Source organism: Bubalus bubalis, chromosome 12 (assembly GCF_019923935.1).
Source record: "Bubalus bubalis isolate 160015118507 breed Murrah chromosome 12, NDDB_SH_1, whole genome shotgun sequence".
Taxonomy (NCBI): Eukaryota; Metazoa; Chordata; class Mammalia; order Artiodactyla; family Bovidae; genus Bubalus; species Bubalus bubalis.
The window spans coordinates 27,277,228-27,294,940 of NC_059168.1; the positions used below are offsets into that span (position 1 = coordinate 27,277,228).

The 17,713-nt window shown below is 39.0% G+C and overlaps 1 protein-coding gene across 2 annotated transcripts in view; it reads right to left on the bottom strand.

Annotated features, from left to right (window-relative positions):
* Positions 1-14,650: 14,650 nt before the first annotated feature.
* SRBD1 (S1 RNA binding domain 1) overlaps positions 14,651-17,713 on the bottom strand; it is a 238,278-nt gene continuing 235,215 nt past the window's right edge. For both annotated transcript variants that reach the window (XM_025260955.2, XM_025260954.2), the window contains exon 21: positions 14,651-15,540. In XM_025260955.2, the coding sequence (XP_025116740.1) occupies positions 15,251-15,540 (290 nt within the window). In that variant the 3' untranslated portion in view covers positions 14,651-15,250. The remainder of the gene's footprint in view (positions 15,541-17,713) is intronic.

Sequence of the window (17,713 nt, forward strand, 5' to 3'; positions counted from 1 at the left end):
ACTGCTGCAACTGCCTCCTAACTTACCTCCCTGATTTCTATCCCTGGGACCACCCCCAATGTATTTATGCATGTCTGCAAGAGTAACTGTCCTCAAATATAACTGTACATACTTAAATGACCACCATCCCTTTTCCTCCACCAAGAATCTTCAGAGCATCCTCTTTGCTTAGAAAATCAGGTACAAATGAAGAGTGTCAGGAATGATGGAGAAAAAGGTTAATATAACAAGCTCTATAAATAGAGTCTTTTGCTTTCTTCTTCCTGCCAGCAAATTTGGAAAACTCAGCAGTGGCCACAGGACTGGAAAAGGTCCATTTTCATTCCAATCCCAAAGAAAGGCAATGCCAAAGAATGCTCAAACTACAGCACAATTGCACTCATCTCACATGCTAGTAAAGTAATGCTTAAAATTCTCCAAGCCAGACTTCAGCAATACATGAACCGTGAACTTCCAGATATTCAAGATGGTTTTAGAAAAGGCAGAGGAACCAGAGATTAAATTGCCAACATCCACTGGATCATCAAAAAACCAAGAGAATTCCAGAAAAACATCTATTTCTGCTTGATTGACTATGCCAAAGCCTTTGACTGTGTGGATCACAACAAACTGTGGAAAATTCTGAAAGAGATGGGAATACCAGACCACCTGACCTGCCTCCTGAGAAATCTGTATGCAGGTCAGGAAGCAACAGTTAGAACTGGACATGGAACAACAGACTGGTTCCAAATGGGAAAATGAGTACGTCAAGGCTGTACATTGTCACCCTGCTTATTTAACTTATATGCAGAGTACATCATGAGAAACGCTGGGCTGGAGGAAGCACAAGCTGGAATCAAGATTGCTGGGAGAAATATCAATAACCTCAGATATGCAGATGATATCACCCTGATGGCAGTAGGTCAAGAAGAACCAAAGAGCCTCTTGATGAAAGTGAAAGAGGAGAGTGAAAAAGTTGGCTTAAAGCTCAACATTCAGAAAACTAAGATCATGGCATCTGGTCCCATCACTTCATGGCAAATAGATAGGGAAACAATGGAAACAGTGGCTGACTTTATTTTTCTGGGCTCCAAAATCACTGCAGATGGTGACTGCAGCCGTGAAATTAAAAGACACTTACTTCTTGGAAGAAAAGTTATGACTAACCTAGACAGCATATTAAAAAGCAGACACATTACTTTGCCAACAAAGGTCCGTCTAGTCAAGGCTATGGTTTTTCCAGTGGTCATGTATGGATGTGAGAGTTCGACTATAAAGAAAGCCGAGCACCGAAGAATTGATGCTTTTGAACTGTGGTGTGGGAGAAGACTCTTGCGAGTCCCTTGGACTGCAAGGAGATCCAACCAGTCCATCCTAAAGAAGATCAGTCCTGGGTGTTCATTGGAAGGACTGATGTTGAAGCTGAAACTCCAATACTTTGGCCACCTGATGCGAAGAGCTGCCTCATCTGAAAAGACCCTGATGCTGGGAAATTGAGGGCAGGAGGAGAAGGGGACGACAGAGGATGAGATGGTTAGATGGCATCACCGACTCGATGGACATGGGTTTAGGTGAACTCTGGGGGTTGGTGATAGACAGGGAGGGCTGGCATGCTGCGGTTCATGGGGTTGCAAAGATTCGGACACAACTGAGCATGTCATTCATGCTCAGGACAGACTAAGCGACTGACCTGACTGACTTGACTTCCTATCCTTTCTTTTCTCAAATTCTTTAATAGACATAAAATTATATAAAGTAATAATTACACTTATCCACTGTTGGGTTTGAAATATATATAGGTGTAACAGTAATATAATATGATAACAAGAATAAGTTCAAAAGTGGGGAGAGACAATAGAGTTATCAGGAGTAATGTTTCTGTCTCACTGGGAATAAATTCATTTCAAAGCAGGTTTTGATTAGGTGTACCTGGTAAGCCTAGAGAAACAATAAGAAAATAGCTCCAAAGAGTTCCAAGTAAAGAAAACTACAGACCAACATCTGCCATGAATACAGATGCAAAAATCCTCAACAAAATACTAGCAAACCAAACCCAAGAATATATAAAAAGGAGAATATATTGTCTAAGTTTGCTAGGGTTGCCATAACAAAGCACCACAAACTGGGTGGCTTAAGCAACAAAAACTTATTCTCTCTCAGTTCTGCAGGCTAGAAGTCTGAATTGATGCATTGGCAGGACTGGTTCCTTCAGGTTCCTGAGGTATCTGTTGGAGGCCTCTCTCCTACCTACTTATAGTTCCACGGTTTGTGGCAGTGTAACTCCAATTTTCAAATGATATTCTTCCCATGTGCATGTCTAGGTCCAAATCTCTCCTTTTTATAAGGACATCTGTCACATTAGATTAGGGTCCACTGTAATTCAGTATGACCTCATCTTTAATGATATCTACAGAGATCCTATTTGCAAATAAGGTCACATTCTGTGGTCCAGGGAGTTAGGACTTCCACACACACATTTTTCCAGGGACACAAGTCAACCTAAAACAAGCCATGACCAAGTGAAACTTATCCCAGAAAAGCAAGACTTGTTTACCATTTAAAAATTAATTCATGTAATACACTATATTAATAGAAACAACAATCTTCACGATAAAAATATTAAAGAAACAGGAATAGAAAGGAACTTCACCAATCACCAAATAACAGAAACCTCACAACTAAATCATACTTAATACTAAAAGACTGAATACTTTCTTTTTCCTTAAGATCAGGAACAAGACAAGAATTCCATTGTCACTACTTCCATTCAACACTGTGCTAGAGGTTCTAGTCAGAATACTCAAGCAAAAAAATTAGATAAAAGGAATTCAGATAGGAAAGGAATAGGTAAAACTTACCTACATTCATAGATGGCATGACCTTATAATCGACCATCCTAACAAATTCACTAAAAAAACTATTATAAGTAAGAAATGAGTTCAGAACATTTGCAAAATAAAATCAATATAAAAAATCAATTGCATTTCTATACACTTGCAGCAAACATTCAGAAAATGAATATGTATACGAAAGCAATTCCATTTATAATTGCATCAAAAAGAATACAATACTTAGGAATAAATTTAACCAAAAAAGTACAAAACTTAAACTCTGAAAACAACAAAACATTGTTGAAAGAACTTAAGAAGACCTAAATAAATGGAAAGACATCTCTCCTGTGTTTCTGAACTGGAAGATGCTATATTGCTAAGATGCAATACTTCCCAAATTGATCTATGGATTCAATGCAATCCCTATCAACATCTCAACTGATTTCTCTACAAAACTGATAAGCTGATCCTAGTATCTTTACCAAATGCAAGAGATCCAGAATAGCCAGAACAACTGTGAAAAAGAACAGAGTTGGAAGACTCACAGGAAACAATTTCAAAATTGCTACAAAGCTGCAGTACTCAAGACTGTGTGGTATTGGCATAAGCATAGACATAAAGATCAATCAAACAGAATTCACCTACATGTCTATAGGACAGAACTCATGGTCAACTGATTACTGATAAGAGTGCCAAGATAATTAGATGGGGAAAACCGTCTTTACAACAAACAGTGCTAGGATAACTGGATATTCACATTCAAAAGAATCAATTGGACCTCTACCTCAGTCCATATACAAATTAACTCAAAATGGATCAAAGACCTCAGTGTAGGAGCTAAAATGACTAAACTCTTAGAAGAAAACATAGATGTAAATCTTTTATGACTCTCAGGAAAGGGTTTCTTTCTTCTTTAGAATTTTATTTGGCTGTGCCAGGTTTTAGTTGCAGCATGCGAGGTCTTCACTGTGGCAGGAAGGCTCTGAGTTGTAGCATGCACAGTCTGGTTCCCCAGCAGGGACTGAACCTGGGCCCCCTGCATTGGGAGTGTGGAGTCCCAACCACTGGACCACCAGAGAATTCACTAACCAATGATTTCTTGAATATGACAGCAAAAGCACCATCAGAGGAAAAAAATAAACTGGATATCATAACAATTTAAAAAAATGTGTTCTTCAAAGGATACTTTCAGGAAAAATTATTTAAAAGTCCAGAAGTTACGATAAAGTTTTTACAAATCATAGATCTGATAAAGGACTCATAGTGAGAATACATAAAGAACTCCTACAATATAGAAAAAGTGGTCAAAGAGTCTGAACAGATGTTTCTTCATAAAAGATATACAAATGAATAATAAACAGAAGAGATGCTCAATATTATTATCCAGGAGAGAAATGCAAATTAAAACCACATTGTGAAACCATCTCATACCCACACTAGGATAGATATTATAACCCTTATACATTGCTGGTGAGGATATAAAATGGGAAAGCCAGTTTGGAAAAAGGTTTGCCCAAAAGGTTAAACACAGTTACCATTTGCCCAACAGTCCCAGTGTTAGGTATATACCCAAGAGAAATAACAACAGGTGTACACAAAAAACTTGTATGTGAATATTCATGGCAAAAAGTGATAAACAATCCAATGCCCTTCAACTTATGAATGGATAAAGAAAATGTGGTATATCCATACAGTAGAGTATCATTCAGCAATAAAAAAGAAATGAAGTACTGGTACATATTACAACATGGATGAACTTTGAAAACAGTATGCTAAGTGAAAGAAGCCAGTCAGAAAAGGCCACATATTATATTATTCCAATTATATGAAATGTCCAGAAAAAGCAAGTCCATATGGATAGGAGTAGATCATTGGCTGCCTAGGGCTGAAGGTATGGAGCAACTACTAATGGGTACAAGGTTTCTTCTTAGGGTAATGAAAATAAATTCTAGAATTTATTACAGTGATGGTTACACATGGGGAACACATGTACGCCCATGGCTGATTCATGTCAATGTATGGCAAAAACCACGACAACACTGTAATTAGTCTCCAATTAATTTATACAAAAAAAATTTATTACAGTGATGGTTGCAGAACTCTGTGAATATACTCAAAATCATTAATTTGTACCCTTTAAATAATTAATTATATCTCAATTAAGCTGTTACCAAAACCAAAACCCAAACAAGAGCAAGGTAATGTTCCAAGAGACAAATATTTCATTGCAGACTATTTTCCTTGGTCCTGGCTCTATTCACTGGGGCCAGCAGACTTTATTAGTGAAGAATTGGCCAAAGCCCAAAGAAACTCTCTTCATCTGTGCTTTGCCTTGAGCAATTTATTTTTAAATAACCCTTTGTCAAATTAGACATACGCAGTCTGGTTTTGCATATCCTCTCCTAGGGTTTTTGATGTTTTTATCTTGGGTGGGGCACTGAGGGTATGTTTTCCTTTTTAAAAGATGTGATGGGTTAAGAGCCAATTAATTGTCAGTTTTAGTTTTCTTGGCCCCTGACTCCTGTCCATTTGCAACTCCAACAGCTTCCAGTATCAATCACACAGGAGCCAAACTCTCCATGAGGCAGAGAGATTTTCCCACTGCTTGAATTTCTAATTTCTTCTTTAATGGACCTGCAGCTTCTGCTCAATGTTCTTAGAGATCTAGGTGGGAGGGAAGTAATCTAACGGGACCTTGTAAACAATGAAGGAACAGAGGTTTTTGGCATCTAGGTTACTGGGTGCTGCTATAAATTGTGAAGCTAAGGCTGGGGAGATTCTGGGGCTGGTTTGCTTGAAAGCTGGTTGGGGAGACTGGGATAGAGGTGAATTTCATATGTACAGAATAGCAGCAAGGGATAAGAGGGGGAGAAGAAGGGGACAATGGGTTCATGAGCTAGTGGATCATGTAAGCTAAGTGAGCTTGGAGGAACTTCAGTCCTAATGCTCTACAGGCTGTACTGGACCTGTTTATGAGGCTCCCAGATTCACTCACTTCCTCCTTAGTCAGAAACTCCATCAGAAGCACTGTTTGCAATGGTTCATACACTTATCATGAGACACAAGATATGCGGGTACTGATATGGAAAGATGTGTATGCTATATTGTTAAAAAAAATAGGACAACATATATATAATCTGACCCTGATTTTTAAAAAATCTTTATATATGGAGTGTATGTATAGAAAAAGGTTGAGGATATACATAAATTATAAAAGGTGACTACATCTCAGATGACAAGGGGCTTTTATTTTTCAACTTTTATATTTCATTATTTATCCTTTTATACCATATGTATTTCCAACAAGGAAAAATAGAGATAAAAATAAAGTTATAATGACCAAAAATAACTTCAGATGTTTCCTATAGGTGTTACTACAGGTAAAGTGACTGTATATCTTACTTAGTTGTTTTGGTTATTGAAGTAGCAAATTATACCAAATTTGACTCAGTTGGCCTTTTGACTTCTAGCTTCACAGAATCATTTTAACCCTGTGAAGCAAAGAATATGAACAAATGTTGGGTTTGACTTTGAATGGTGCCACCTTCTCCTTCAGGGCCAAGACTTAATCCTGGGAAGCAGGTGGGCAGATGTCCAAAGATCAAAGAACCAGCCACTGGGGTGGAGAAAGGCATTCAAAGGCTTGCTCCTTTGAAGAAATTTCCCGAGTTACTGCAGACCTGGCCATAAGGAGATGGAAAGTTTGTCAGAAGTAGGCCATGTTAGGAAGCAGGATGTCAGTCTTCTGTTACTTAACTGCTTTTGCAAAATACTGCAACAAATCTGGAGACTTATACTTGGCCTAATTGCTTTGATAAAACAAGACTTGAAACTTGAGACAAAACGAAGCTGGGCTATTCCAATGCTTTCTCTCCCTCCTTCACCCCATCTCTCTCTATACCACGGTATCTTTAGCTTTTTCTGTAGGACTGAGCTACGTAACATTTCAGACCTGTCACATTGGATGAGCTATAGAGTTGTGACAAATTCTCTGGTTATTTGAGAGGTTTCCCTGTAGTACTGAGATTAATCATTTATTTCCTTTCTTCAGGGTTAGACTCTTTAAAAAAACATTTAGTAGGGGCATACTAAATCTTTTAGGTTCTTGATATGAGGTCAGAGAATAGCAGATCTTTTCTGGGGGTGGTTTTTAAATTAATTTCTAAAAAGGGAATTTTTAGTGCTGACAGGACAAGAGTCTGCTGATCCCACTCTCCTTCTAAATAATAAATGCAGCCATCATGCACAGAATCATCCTCACCATATAAAATGAGTGGGAAGAAATCTATATCTTTCTTCCTGTGAAATGGACTGCTCTGGCAGTCAGCCCAGTCATTCAGGAGTTCTCCATGATCTGTTATTTAAATCCAACTCATTATGACTGATTTTAGGCAGGAAGCCAAAATAAAAAGATCAACTACATATATTTTTGGTTTTTCCATCCTATCCTCTTTCCACCTTCAATTTTAACACAAGTGCTAACTCTGAGGTCAGGGTTAGATGTACAGACACCTCAACACAAGCACTCCATTAATCCAAAACCAAGCATTCCAAAAGGGTCTCGTGGCTTTAAATGGGATGGGATGACACTATATTCTGAAACAGACAGCAGCCAAAGTTTAACTCCAAAATGCCCATGATATTAACTTGAAATATTCTTTGCTGCAGCTTAAATTCCAACTCCTCTAGGCTGCAGACATCATCAAAATACCATCCCCAGTACCTGGCACAGGGTCTCAAGCGAAGTACCCAACAAAGTCTTTTGAATGGAAGCTTTAGGTCTATAGGACCATATATCCTATATTTTTTTCTTGCATTCCACAAACATGGCTATTTAACTACTTCTTAAAGACCTTCTATGTTTGCTTGTTGTTCTTTAGAATTTTTATTTATGTTTAATTCATCTGGAACTAGTTTTTATGTTAGTATGGCAGTATGATTTTGCCCCAACCTGAAATGCCACTTTTAACATTTATAAATCCCCCTTGATTTTGAATTCTGTTTATCCCTCTCTTCTGTTTATCTATTCCTGTGCTAGTACCACACCATTTGAATAAAAGTTTTAAAGTATACTATCTGACAGGACAAATCCCCTGTATCATCCAACTCAATTACTTTTTAAAGATATTGATTTGACCTTTTTCACACTATTCCAAATAATTTTAATTTTTAAAGCTTAAATAAACAAACATATAAAAAGCAAAGGTAACTGAAATGACAAATTTTGGCAAAAGTAGATATATCTATCTATCTAGATATGATAATTTTTGAAGGACTAATCTTTCTACAGTATCATGTCTTCTAGTCTAGGGACATAATGTATTTTAATATGTAGTCAAGTTTTATAATTTTTCTGCATATTAATCTTGCACATTGTTAGATTATTTTTAGATATTTTATAGTGTGGTGTTATATAGGAACTGTTTATTTCATCATATTGTTTTACATGCTTAAGGGAAACTGGATTTTTCTGAATACTTGCAGTTAACCATTTTATTGAACTCTCTTATTAGCTATTTATTTATCTAATCAATCAACATTTGGTGAGTACTTATCACAAGCCAGGCATTTTCCTATGTAGAGGGGTAGGGACAGCACAAATCTTGTCATGGAATGCATTTTGCTGTAAACCTCTGTTCACCCCCGCAACAGCTGAAATAAATGTATGAAGGTTGTGTTTTTCTCACACAGCATTAAGTCAGAGTAGGCAGTTAGTTCAAGGTTGCTGTAGTAACTCCACAATTGCTGGGAGCCAGCGTGAGGAGCTCCGCCCGTGGCAAAGGCCATGAGGAAGGAGGCTAGGCATACGCAAAGGCAGGATCGAGCCTCAGGAGTCCCCCTGGAAATTCTCTAGCATCTACCCCCAAAACCAGAGTCTGCCTACTTTCTGCTTTGTGCTCTCACCTACACCTCTGACTTTACAGGGGGCTGTCCTCCACTACCTCTCTCTGAAAAAAGAGTTAACTTACAGCTCCAGTTAATAATTCCTGGGTGTGACAGTGTTTCAACCTACAAACAGGATCCTTTGGAAGTCCTCTAGCCTGCCTGAATAGGTTTTTCCGGCCACATGTGATTGTTCAGAGCCTCCCAACTGTGAGAGGCATGAGATGTTCTAAACTGTCTAAATACAGATTCCTTTGAGCAGTTAAAAGATTGATTAGAAATTGTATTGGTGAAGGGTTTTTCACTTGTTGGGCCAATGTTTGCTGCTAAGTTTCCACATCCCTTACCTGCTGTGTCCCTGGCAGTGTACTGATTAATATAATTGGTGTAAGTAGTAGCTTTAATCGGAGAAGGCAATGGCACCCCACTCCAGTACTTTTGCCTGGAAAATCCTATGGACGGAGAAGCCTGGTAGGCTGCAGTCCACGGGGTCGCTAAGAGTCGGATACGACTGAGTGACTTGACTTTCACTTTTCACTTTCATGCATTGGAGAAGGAAATGGCAACCCACTCCAGTGTTCTTGCCTGGAGAATCCCAGGGACGGGGGAGCCTGGTGGGCTGCCATCTATGGGGTTGCACAGAGTCGGACACGACTGAAGTGAGTAGCAGCAGTAGCAGTAGCTTTAATGTTTGTAACCTTGGACCCTTGAGTTAATTCTTTTCTTGTTATAGCCCACCACACCTTTGCTCTGTAGGAATGCAACTTTATCTAATGCTTTTGGAGGGTGGCGCCTGACTAATCACCTTTAGAGAAAAATAAGTTTTCTGAAGAAAGGGTCTTAAAATGTTAACAGGCCTCCGGGCCAGAAGATGATGCAAATCACCTAAACTTTTGCATATGATATGTTTGCAGGAAGAAAGCCTGGCTTACTGCATGACTCTACCCCTTCCCCCATTATCCTCTATGCATAACTTAAGGTATAAAAACTACTTTGGAAAATAAAGTGCGGGCCTTGTTCACCGAAACTTGGTCTCCCCATGTCGTTCTTTCTCTCACCTTCTGGCTGAATTATTCAGCCTCTTTTCTCCACTGAATTTCCTCACTGAGCTATCTTTATTTAATCACTCTTTATATCCTTAATTAACATTTAATTAAGCAGTTGTTTCCTGATCCTCGCCGACGCCATCCCCGCTTTGAATTCCCTGGATTCACCGGGGCTGGACCCCTGCATACAATGACAAGACGGATTCGGGAACTTGCTCTTTGTGTTCAGCACTCGCTATCTAGTGCTGGAGATGTACTGTCTGGCCTCCAGCACCTCTACTTTCTATGTGCATTCCAAGCAGGAAGGAGGGCCAGGGCAAAGGATAAGGAAAGCATGATAGCTGAGCCTGACCGCCTCACTCTTTCTGGCCTTGTGTAGAACTCCAGCCCATGGCTTTTTCCTATACTCTCTAGCCAGAGTTACCTCACATAACCACATTCACATTATTAGTCAGATTACTGCTCCCCTCAGATGAGAATTCCTTTAGTAAGGAAGAAGGGGAGAATTCTGAATATACATCTAGCAGGCTCTGCCCCTACAGAGACATTCAAATAACTTATAGCTGAGTGTCTTAAGATTTCTAGCAACCCAGCCCTTGGATCTCTCTCTGCTCTCTATTATTTCTATTCATTCCATTGGTGATCATATTCAGTCTCATGGCTATAAGTATGCTGCTGCTGCCGCTAAGTCACTTCAGTCATGTCCGACTCTGTGCGATCCCATAGACGGTGGCCCACCAGGCTCCCCCATCCCTGGGATTCTCCAGGCAAGAACACTGGAATGGGTTGCCATTTCCTTCTCCAATGCATGAAAGTGAAAAGTGAAAGTGAAGTCGCTCAGTCGTGTCCGACTCTCAGCGACCCCATGGACTGCAGCCTTCCAGGCTCCTCTGTCCGTGGGATTTTCCAGGCAAGAGTACTGGAGTGGGGTGCCATTGTTATATGCTGGTGACCACCAAATACACATGTCTATCCCAGCCGTCTCCCCTGAACTTCAGACTGAAATAGCCAACTACCTATTTTTTCCCTCCACTTAGATGTATAATAAGTATCTCAAATTTAACCTGTCCAAAATGAACATCTTTGCTAAAACTTCCCTCCCATCTTAGTAGATAATACTTTCATCCCTCTGGTTCCTGTCTGCCTCCCATCTTTTATCCAACTCTTGTTGAGGTCAACAAACAAGGTCAGGAAACCTTGTCTGACTCAACCTTCACCTTCCAACTGTATTGGGAATACTACCACTTCTCACCATGTCTAACACTAACATTCTGGTCCAGGTCACCATTATTTCCTACCTGCATTACTGCAACAGCCTCTGAAAACCATTATCCACATATAGAAGACCTTCGTCTTCTCTAATGAGCTTAGCCTTGTTCCTCTGCCTCTGCTACTTACTCCCATGATCATTCCCTATCCATTGTTACAAAACTACCCCCAAAACCTCAATTTTGGAGTTAAACATCCAACTTTTCACAACTACTCTTTCCCAACCATTACACCCTCTATTAATTCCACTATAACATTCCATCAGGACCTATAATCCATCATCAATCCCATTCTTTCTCACTGCTTCTCACTTTCCCCTCATATTCTTACTTTTCTTCTTCAGTTCAGTTCAGTTCAGTCGCTCAGTCGTGTCCGACTCTTTGCAACCCCATGAATCGCAGCACGCCAGGCCTCCCTGTCCATCACCAACTCCCGGAGTTCACTCAGACTCACATCCATCGAGTCAGTGATGCCATCCAGCCATCTCATCCTCTGTCGTCCCCTTCTCCTCCTGCCCCCAATCCCTCCCAGCATCAGAGTCTTTTCCAATGAGTCAACTCTTCCCATGAGGTGGCCAAAGTATTGGATTTCAGCTTTAGCATCATTCCTTCCAAAGAACACCCAGGGCTGATCTCCTTCAGAATGGACTGGTTGGATCTCCTTGCAGTCCAAGGGACTTGCAAGAGTCTTCTCCAACACCACAGTTCAAAAGCATCAATTCTTCGGCGCTCAGCCTTCTTCACAGTCCAACTCTCACATCCGTACATGACCACAGGAAAAACCACAGCCTTGACTAGATGGACCTTTGTTGGCAAAGTAATGTCTCTGCTTTTGAATATGCTATCTAGGTTGGTCGTAACTTTCCTTCCAAGGAGTAAGCATCTTTTAATTTCAGTCACCATCTGCAGTGACTTTGGAGCCCCCCAAAATAAAGTCTGACACTGTATGTCTCTTACTGGGCTTAAATTACATGGTCAGTAATTTCTTTGTTCACATGACTTCAACTTTCTTGCCCTTCTGTTGTATTCACTTGGCAACCTCCCAAACCTGATTAGATCCATCTTTCTACCTAACCTGGACCTGTACCACCTAGCTGATATAGCTAAAGAAATATATAAGCAAACTAACTGATCTTATATTCAACTGATCACTAACCCTGTAGACCATCTAACACTGCTTGGAAATCATACTCTATTTCCCTGGGTTTTTTCATTTTTTTCTTACCTTTTCTTTTCTTCTCAAACTTTCAACTCCTTTCCCCTCTGAACTTCAGTCTCAGTCTTCTCTTGCATTTCAATGAGAAAATAGAAGCAATACAAAGAGATCTTCCATGAGCATCCATTATCATATCTTCCTAACTACATACATCTGTGCCCACATATTCAGTCTTCTCTATTTTATTATGGATGGACTTTTTGTATCCCTGTCTTAGACCAATCATTTGTGCACTAGATCTATTCAATCTCATCCACCCAATGATCCCAGTCCAGTAATTCTCTTCATCTTCTGTATCAAATTTTCCTGGATCTTTTCTATTTGTATATATTATTATTTCTTCTGTTGTTTTTTTTTTAAAGATACAATTCTCCCTTACTCCATTTTCCCCTTCCAGCCACTCTTCTATTTCTATTTTTCCTTTACAGTGAAAACCCCTGAAAAATTATCTATATTCACTATGTCCAATCTAACTCCTCCTACACTCTCTCAAACCCATTCCAATAAGGCTTCCATCTCCACCATTTATCAGAAACAACTCTTGTTCAGGTCAACAAAACATCTGCCCCAGAAATTGACTTCTGGTCATTTTCACATTTCAGTTAAACCTCACTGAAACATTTTCTAACTTTTCTGTAAAGGTCAACTCATCTATTATATGCTGTCACTATTATATTGCTTATCATGCTTGTGATTTTATATTTTTATGTGATTCTTAATGAGTCTTTTTTCCTCAATAAACTTCAAGCTCCACAAAGGCAAGGATAATCTCTATTTTTCTGTAACAATTTTATGGTCAGTGTCTAGGACAATGCCTGGCACATAGGAGGCCATCAACATAATTTGAAAAAACGAATGCTTTATTATCATCATCCCCGTTTTAAACGTGGGAAAAGAAGGCCCAGAGAAGTAAAGGTACCAGCTTAAATGCACACTGTAGATTATTGGTAGAACAGGAATTAGAACTAGTTGAATATACTGACCACCAAGCATCATGCTATATTATGGAGTTATGAAATAAATGAAATGAGCCCTCTTCTCCCAGAGCACTACTATGTTTGGGCTGAATAGGATAAATCATGAAACCTAGTTCAGTATCAAGTCCTCCTTGTGTCTCCAAGGGCTTAGCTACCAGGTCAACAGAGATGAATCACACTGTTGACTACTCTGGCTCCTGTATTCAAAGTGCCCAGGGAGAAGGCCCTTTCCCTGAAAGCATTTGTTTAACTAAGTATGGTGATGGGTGTTAACCAGACTACTTGTGATCATTTTGCAATATATACAAATATCAGATCATTATGTTGTATGCTTGAAATTAATATAATGTCATATGACAACTATACCTCAAATTTTTAAAAAAAGCATTTGCTTGAAATTACATTGCAGGCTTCAGAATAAGACTCTTCAGGTGCATATCACTCATCAATGATCTACAAACTATGAACCAGGAAGAACACAGGGAGGAGTGAGCAGGAAGGCCAACTTTTTTTTTTTTTTTTTAGGAAGGCCAACTTAAAGTTACAACATTAAGATCCACTGTTAGTTGAAGACCAGTAAGAAAGAGAGAAAAAGCATTTTAGAAATGAAATCGTCAGGCAAACAAGAATTGCATTATATACTTTTAAAGAACCCACGGCATTAAGAAGATCTACGTAAACCAGCTGGAAGGCTGCAAATTTTGAGAAACATGAACCATGCAGAACTATCAATAAACATACTGTGATTTACCACTTGTAAGGGACTGTTACTATTAAGGGCTTCCCTGGTAGCTCAGATGGTAAAGAATCTACAAAGATGATCATATGATTCATTATATAAAATGGGGCACTTTGGAAACAAAAAGAAGCACTATTTAAAATTATGCCAGGGCAATGAGGGTTTACCAGGACTGACTGTCCCAGGTAAACAAGCAGGATTGGTCACCCTCTGTAGTAACCATCTACTCCTTATGCATTAAAAAAATAAAAATAAACACCAGGTACTTAATCTGTTATGTAAATGAGCCCTTCAGGGAAATCAACCACAGCAGCTAGAATGGACAAGATACCAGTCCAGTGTGGGCTCTGTTTAAATCATTTTTACCCTCTATGATTCTGCTAATATTTACCATCTCCACTGGAAAAAAAAAAAAAGAGAGTTAAGAGTCACTGGCTTTATCTAGTTTTTTTGTCCCTTTGTACCTGATATATTCAATCTATAGGAGGGGGCCATTTCTATCCCCATTTGGAATTTAATGTTTATGCTTATGAAAGAATATGCCTTTCTGTGATAAGTCAAACAGAATGTCATTCTTCGGATTTCTAGAGACTTCCATTTTCCCCAAAGGCACAGCTGGTTTATACAAAATTTGTATGAATATGTGCCATATTTACTTCAGTCAAGACTGATTCTTAGATAATTCACTGAATTAACACAGCAAAAACAAGATCACTAACCACAACATTTTATTGTAGAGATCAATACACATATTCTGAGAAATAATTTGAGCTATTCACTTGATGGTTATGAACACATCGGGATCTGTTTAATTGGTATATTTTGGTTTGCTAGGCAAGAGAAAAATAACAAGTCGAATCCAAAGGGCCTGATTTTTTTTTTTAAGTCTATAAAAAGAGAGGATTAAATACTGCCAGTTCTACTATCAAGAAACATTATACGATTTTTATGAAGATAACTCCACATAAGTCCAGCAAGGCGTGTTGGCAAGTAGAAGTGAAACAGTCTATTATACAAAATGCGAAAGGATTCAAAGATGAATTATAAAAAATAAAATTTTGGTCAGAAAATCATTACTACATGAAGCCACATAAAGGTGTCTGTGAGCTGCTTTTTTTAAGGGGAAAAGAAATCAAGCCATTAGCTCTCTATTTATTCAAAAGGAAAAATAAGGAAAATGTTTGGAAAATACTTATGATATTTAGTGAGTTCTTTCTCATCTGCCATCCAGAGTGCACAAACATCTAACTTATTCTTGCCAACCTATAGAAGTGAGGGAATAAAACCACTGTCTGGCCATCAGTGGCACACTCACAACACCCGAATGAGATCCAGGGTAATCCTAGATCGGGGAATGTCAATGTTGAGTACTCGGACTTCCACTCTTTCTCCAGGGCCCAGTCCAAGACTCCTTCTCTTCTTCGTCTTAGAAAGTTTTGCTTCTGTTACATTTCGTATGGGAATCAGCCCTGATCTCCCCACTCCTATATCCACAAAAATTCCAAACAAGGTGGCATTCTCGACTTTGCCTGTAAGAACAGTCCCAACCTGCAGGTCTTCCAAGCAGACTATGCTTCTCTTGAAATCAGGTTTATCGAAATCTACAACAAAAGGGGAAAAGGGACAGTGTGTATAAATAATTGTTAGACACAACATAATTTAATGAGTAAGTATTGAATACATATTAATTGTGTGCCCAGACCAGTATCAAGCATTGAGGGGAGACATAAAAGGAGCTGAAGATATATGCCTGCCTTCAGAGAAAAGGCATCCTAGTTGGAGAAACAGCATGTGCAAAGTAGAAACAATTCAAGAAAGTTTACTCAAACACTATCTTCTCCTCAAACTCTATCTTGCTAACCTGTGAACATTAGCACATACATAAGGGACTCAAAAGAGTAGAGTGTCTTATTTTCTTCTTTATGAAGAGGAGATGAGAAAATACATTTGCTCAATGAATATGCAAGGCTAAATCACAAATACGGAGAAAATAAGACCCTTGTTGACAGAAGAATGGGAGTTTTCCTCCAAGTGACTGAATTCTCAAAATGTTTAAAGTGGGCAGAACATCCATAAATGTTTAGTCAAATGTGGTGAAATTTAAACGTTCTTTCTCACTTCTCCCCCCAAAATTTTGAACTCAAGGATCAACTCCTATCCGCTTTGAATAAATTTATCCAATCAAAAAGAATGGATTCTTGATTATCTATTGCTCAGAAACCCAGACGGGCCAGTACCTTATGTCCTTTCTCCTCTTTCAATTCAATTCATAAAACATTTATTAACTCCTATTAGCACTCTACCAGGTACTCAAGAAACAAAGATGAAGCACAGATCTCTACTCTCGAGTTCTTACAGCCCTCTTTCCCTTGTTCATGCCAGTGTACTGATACATGTCTCTGTTCATTAACACTACCCCCCACCAAAGACAGGCACAAAGCCTGCTGAGGAATCATGGCTTAAGTTAAACCAAAACAAAAACAACAACAAATGTTTTATGATGGAGAAGGTTACAACTAGCAATTGAAACAGGGCTTTTGGATTATCTGTGGATTCCATTTACCCATGCTCCTCTTGGCCCCCTTTCCTAGGATTACTGAATGTTGATTCTAATAACAAAGAACACATTCTATGCTTGGATCTCCTTTTACTAAGACCTCATTTTCCCCTCCACCCATTCCATTTCCTTTTCCGCCACAGCTGTTGGCTTTATCCTGATTACTTGTTAAAACTATCCTTTACATTTGTATTAATAACTGGTCACCTCTTGGTTCCCCTCCCCCAGCCTAACCATAGTGAAATCAAGGTTTTCTTTTTTTAAAAATCCACTTTTTACCTTTACAACAAAACAAAACCCCTCTTTAAACCTTAAATCTCATTTTCCTCATAAAAAAGAAATATGCTAACACTAGAATTGATTGTGTAGAATTCCATCTGATGCTCAGGTGTGAATTCCAAAAATAAAGAGCCCACTGAATACGCCATTACACTGGGCAAGGACTGTGTCAAAGCAAAGGGAAACCAAGTTGTTGATCATGGTCAGAGGTAGGATGGTCTCTGAGGCCCCACAAGTATTGTTTTTATACTTAGAAACTCGCCCTCTTTCTTACAGAGGTCCAGCAGCTACAATCCCCAAGGGTTTTTGATCAGCTGCTTAATTTTGCATGGAAAATCAGAGTCAAGAACTACTTAACATAGCCCAGGCCACTGAGAAATCAGAAAAGCCTCCATGTACCAGGCAAACTTTAACACTTTGATTGCCAAGGCTACATACTCAGTCCCCTGTCACCAGGTTGCTTCTGATGAACACAATTATGGAAACTAACTGGTGACCAGAGTGTTAATAACATAGAGTTGATTATATCACCAGAAAAACAGAAGACAGGATGAGTATAAAGAAAGAATGAGGCAAGAAAGGAAGTAATTTTGAGAAAACGGAGGACAGAAAAGAGATGTAACATAAATGCAGAAACATTCAAAATACTATCTGCTCCTTTAAACATATGACTGTCTGCCTTTCTTCCTGATGATGTATTTAGTGTTAAAATGAAAGTTCTCAGACATCTAGAAACCTGTGACTTATGCTAGGGCAAAAGTCAGTTCCAAAGAGATCTATTGGAAATTTCACTTGAAACAATGATAAATACTGCAGTAACTGGTAAGCTCAATTCAGAGCCCAGGTGTATGTTTCTGCTCAACTAGAGGCATCATCAGGTAAAGACCAACTTAGCTGTTGGTTGTTTAACTCAGCTATGTAATCTGAGGGCTGATCTT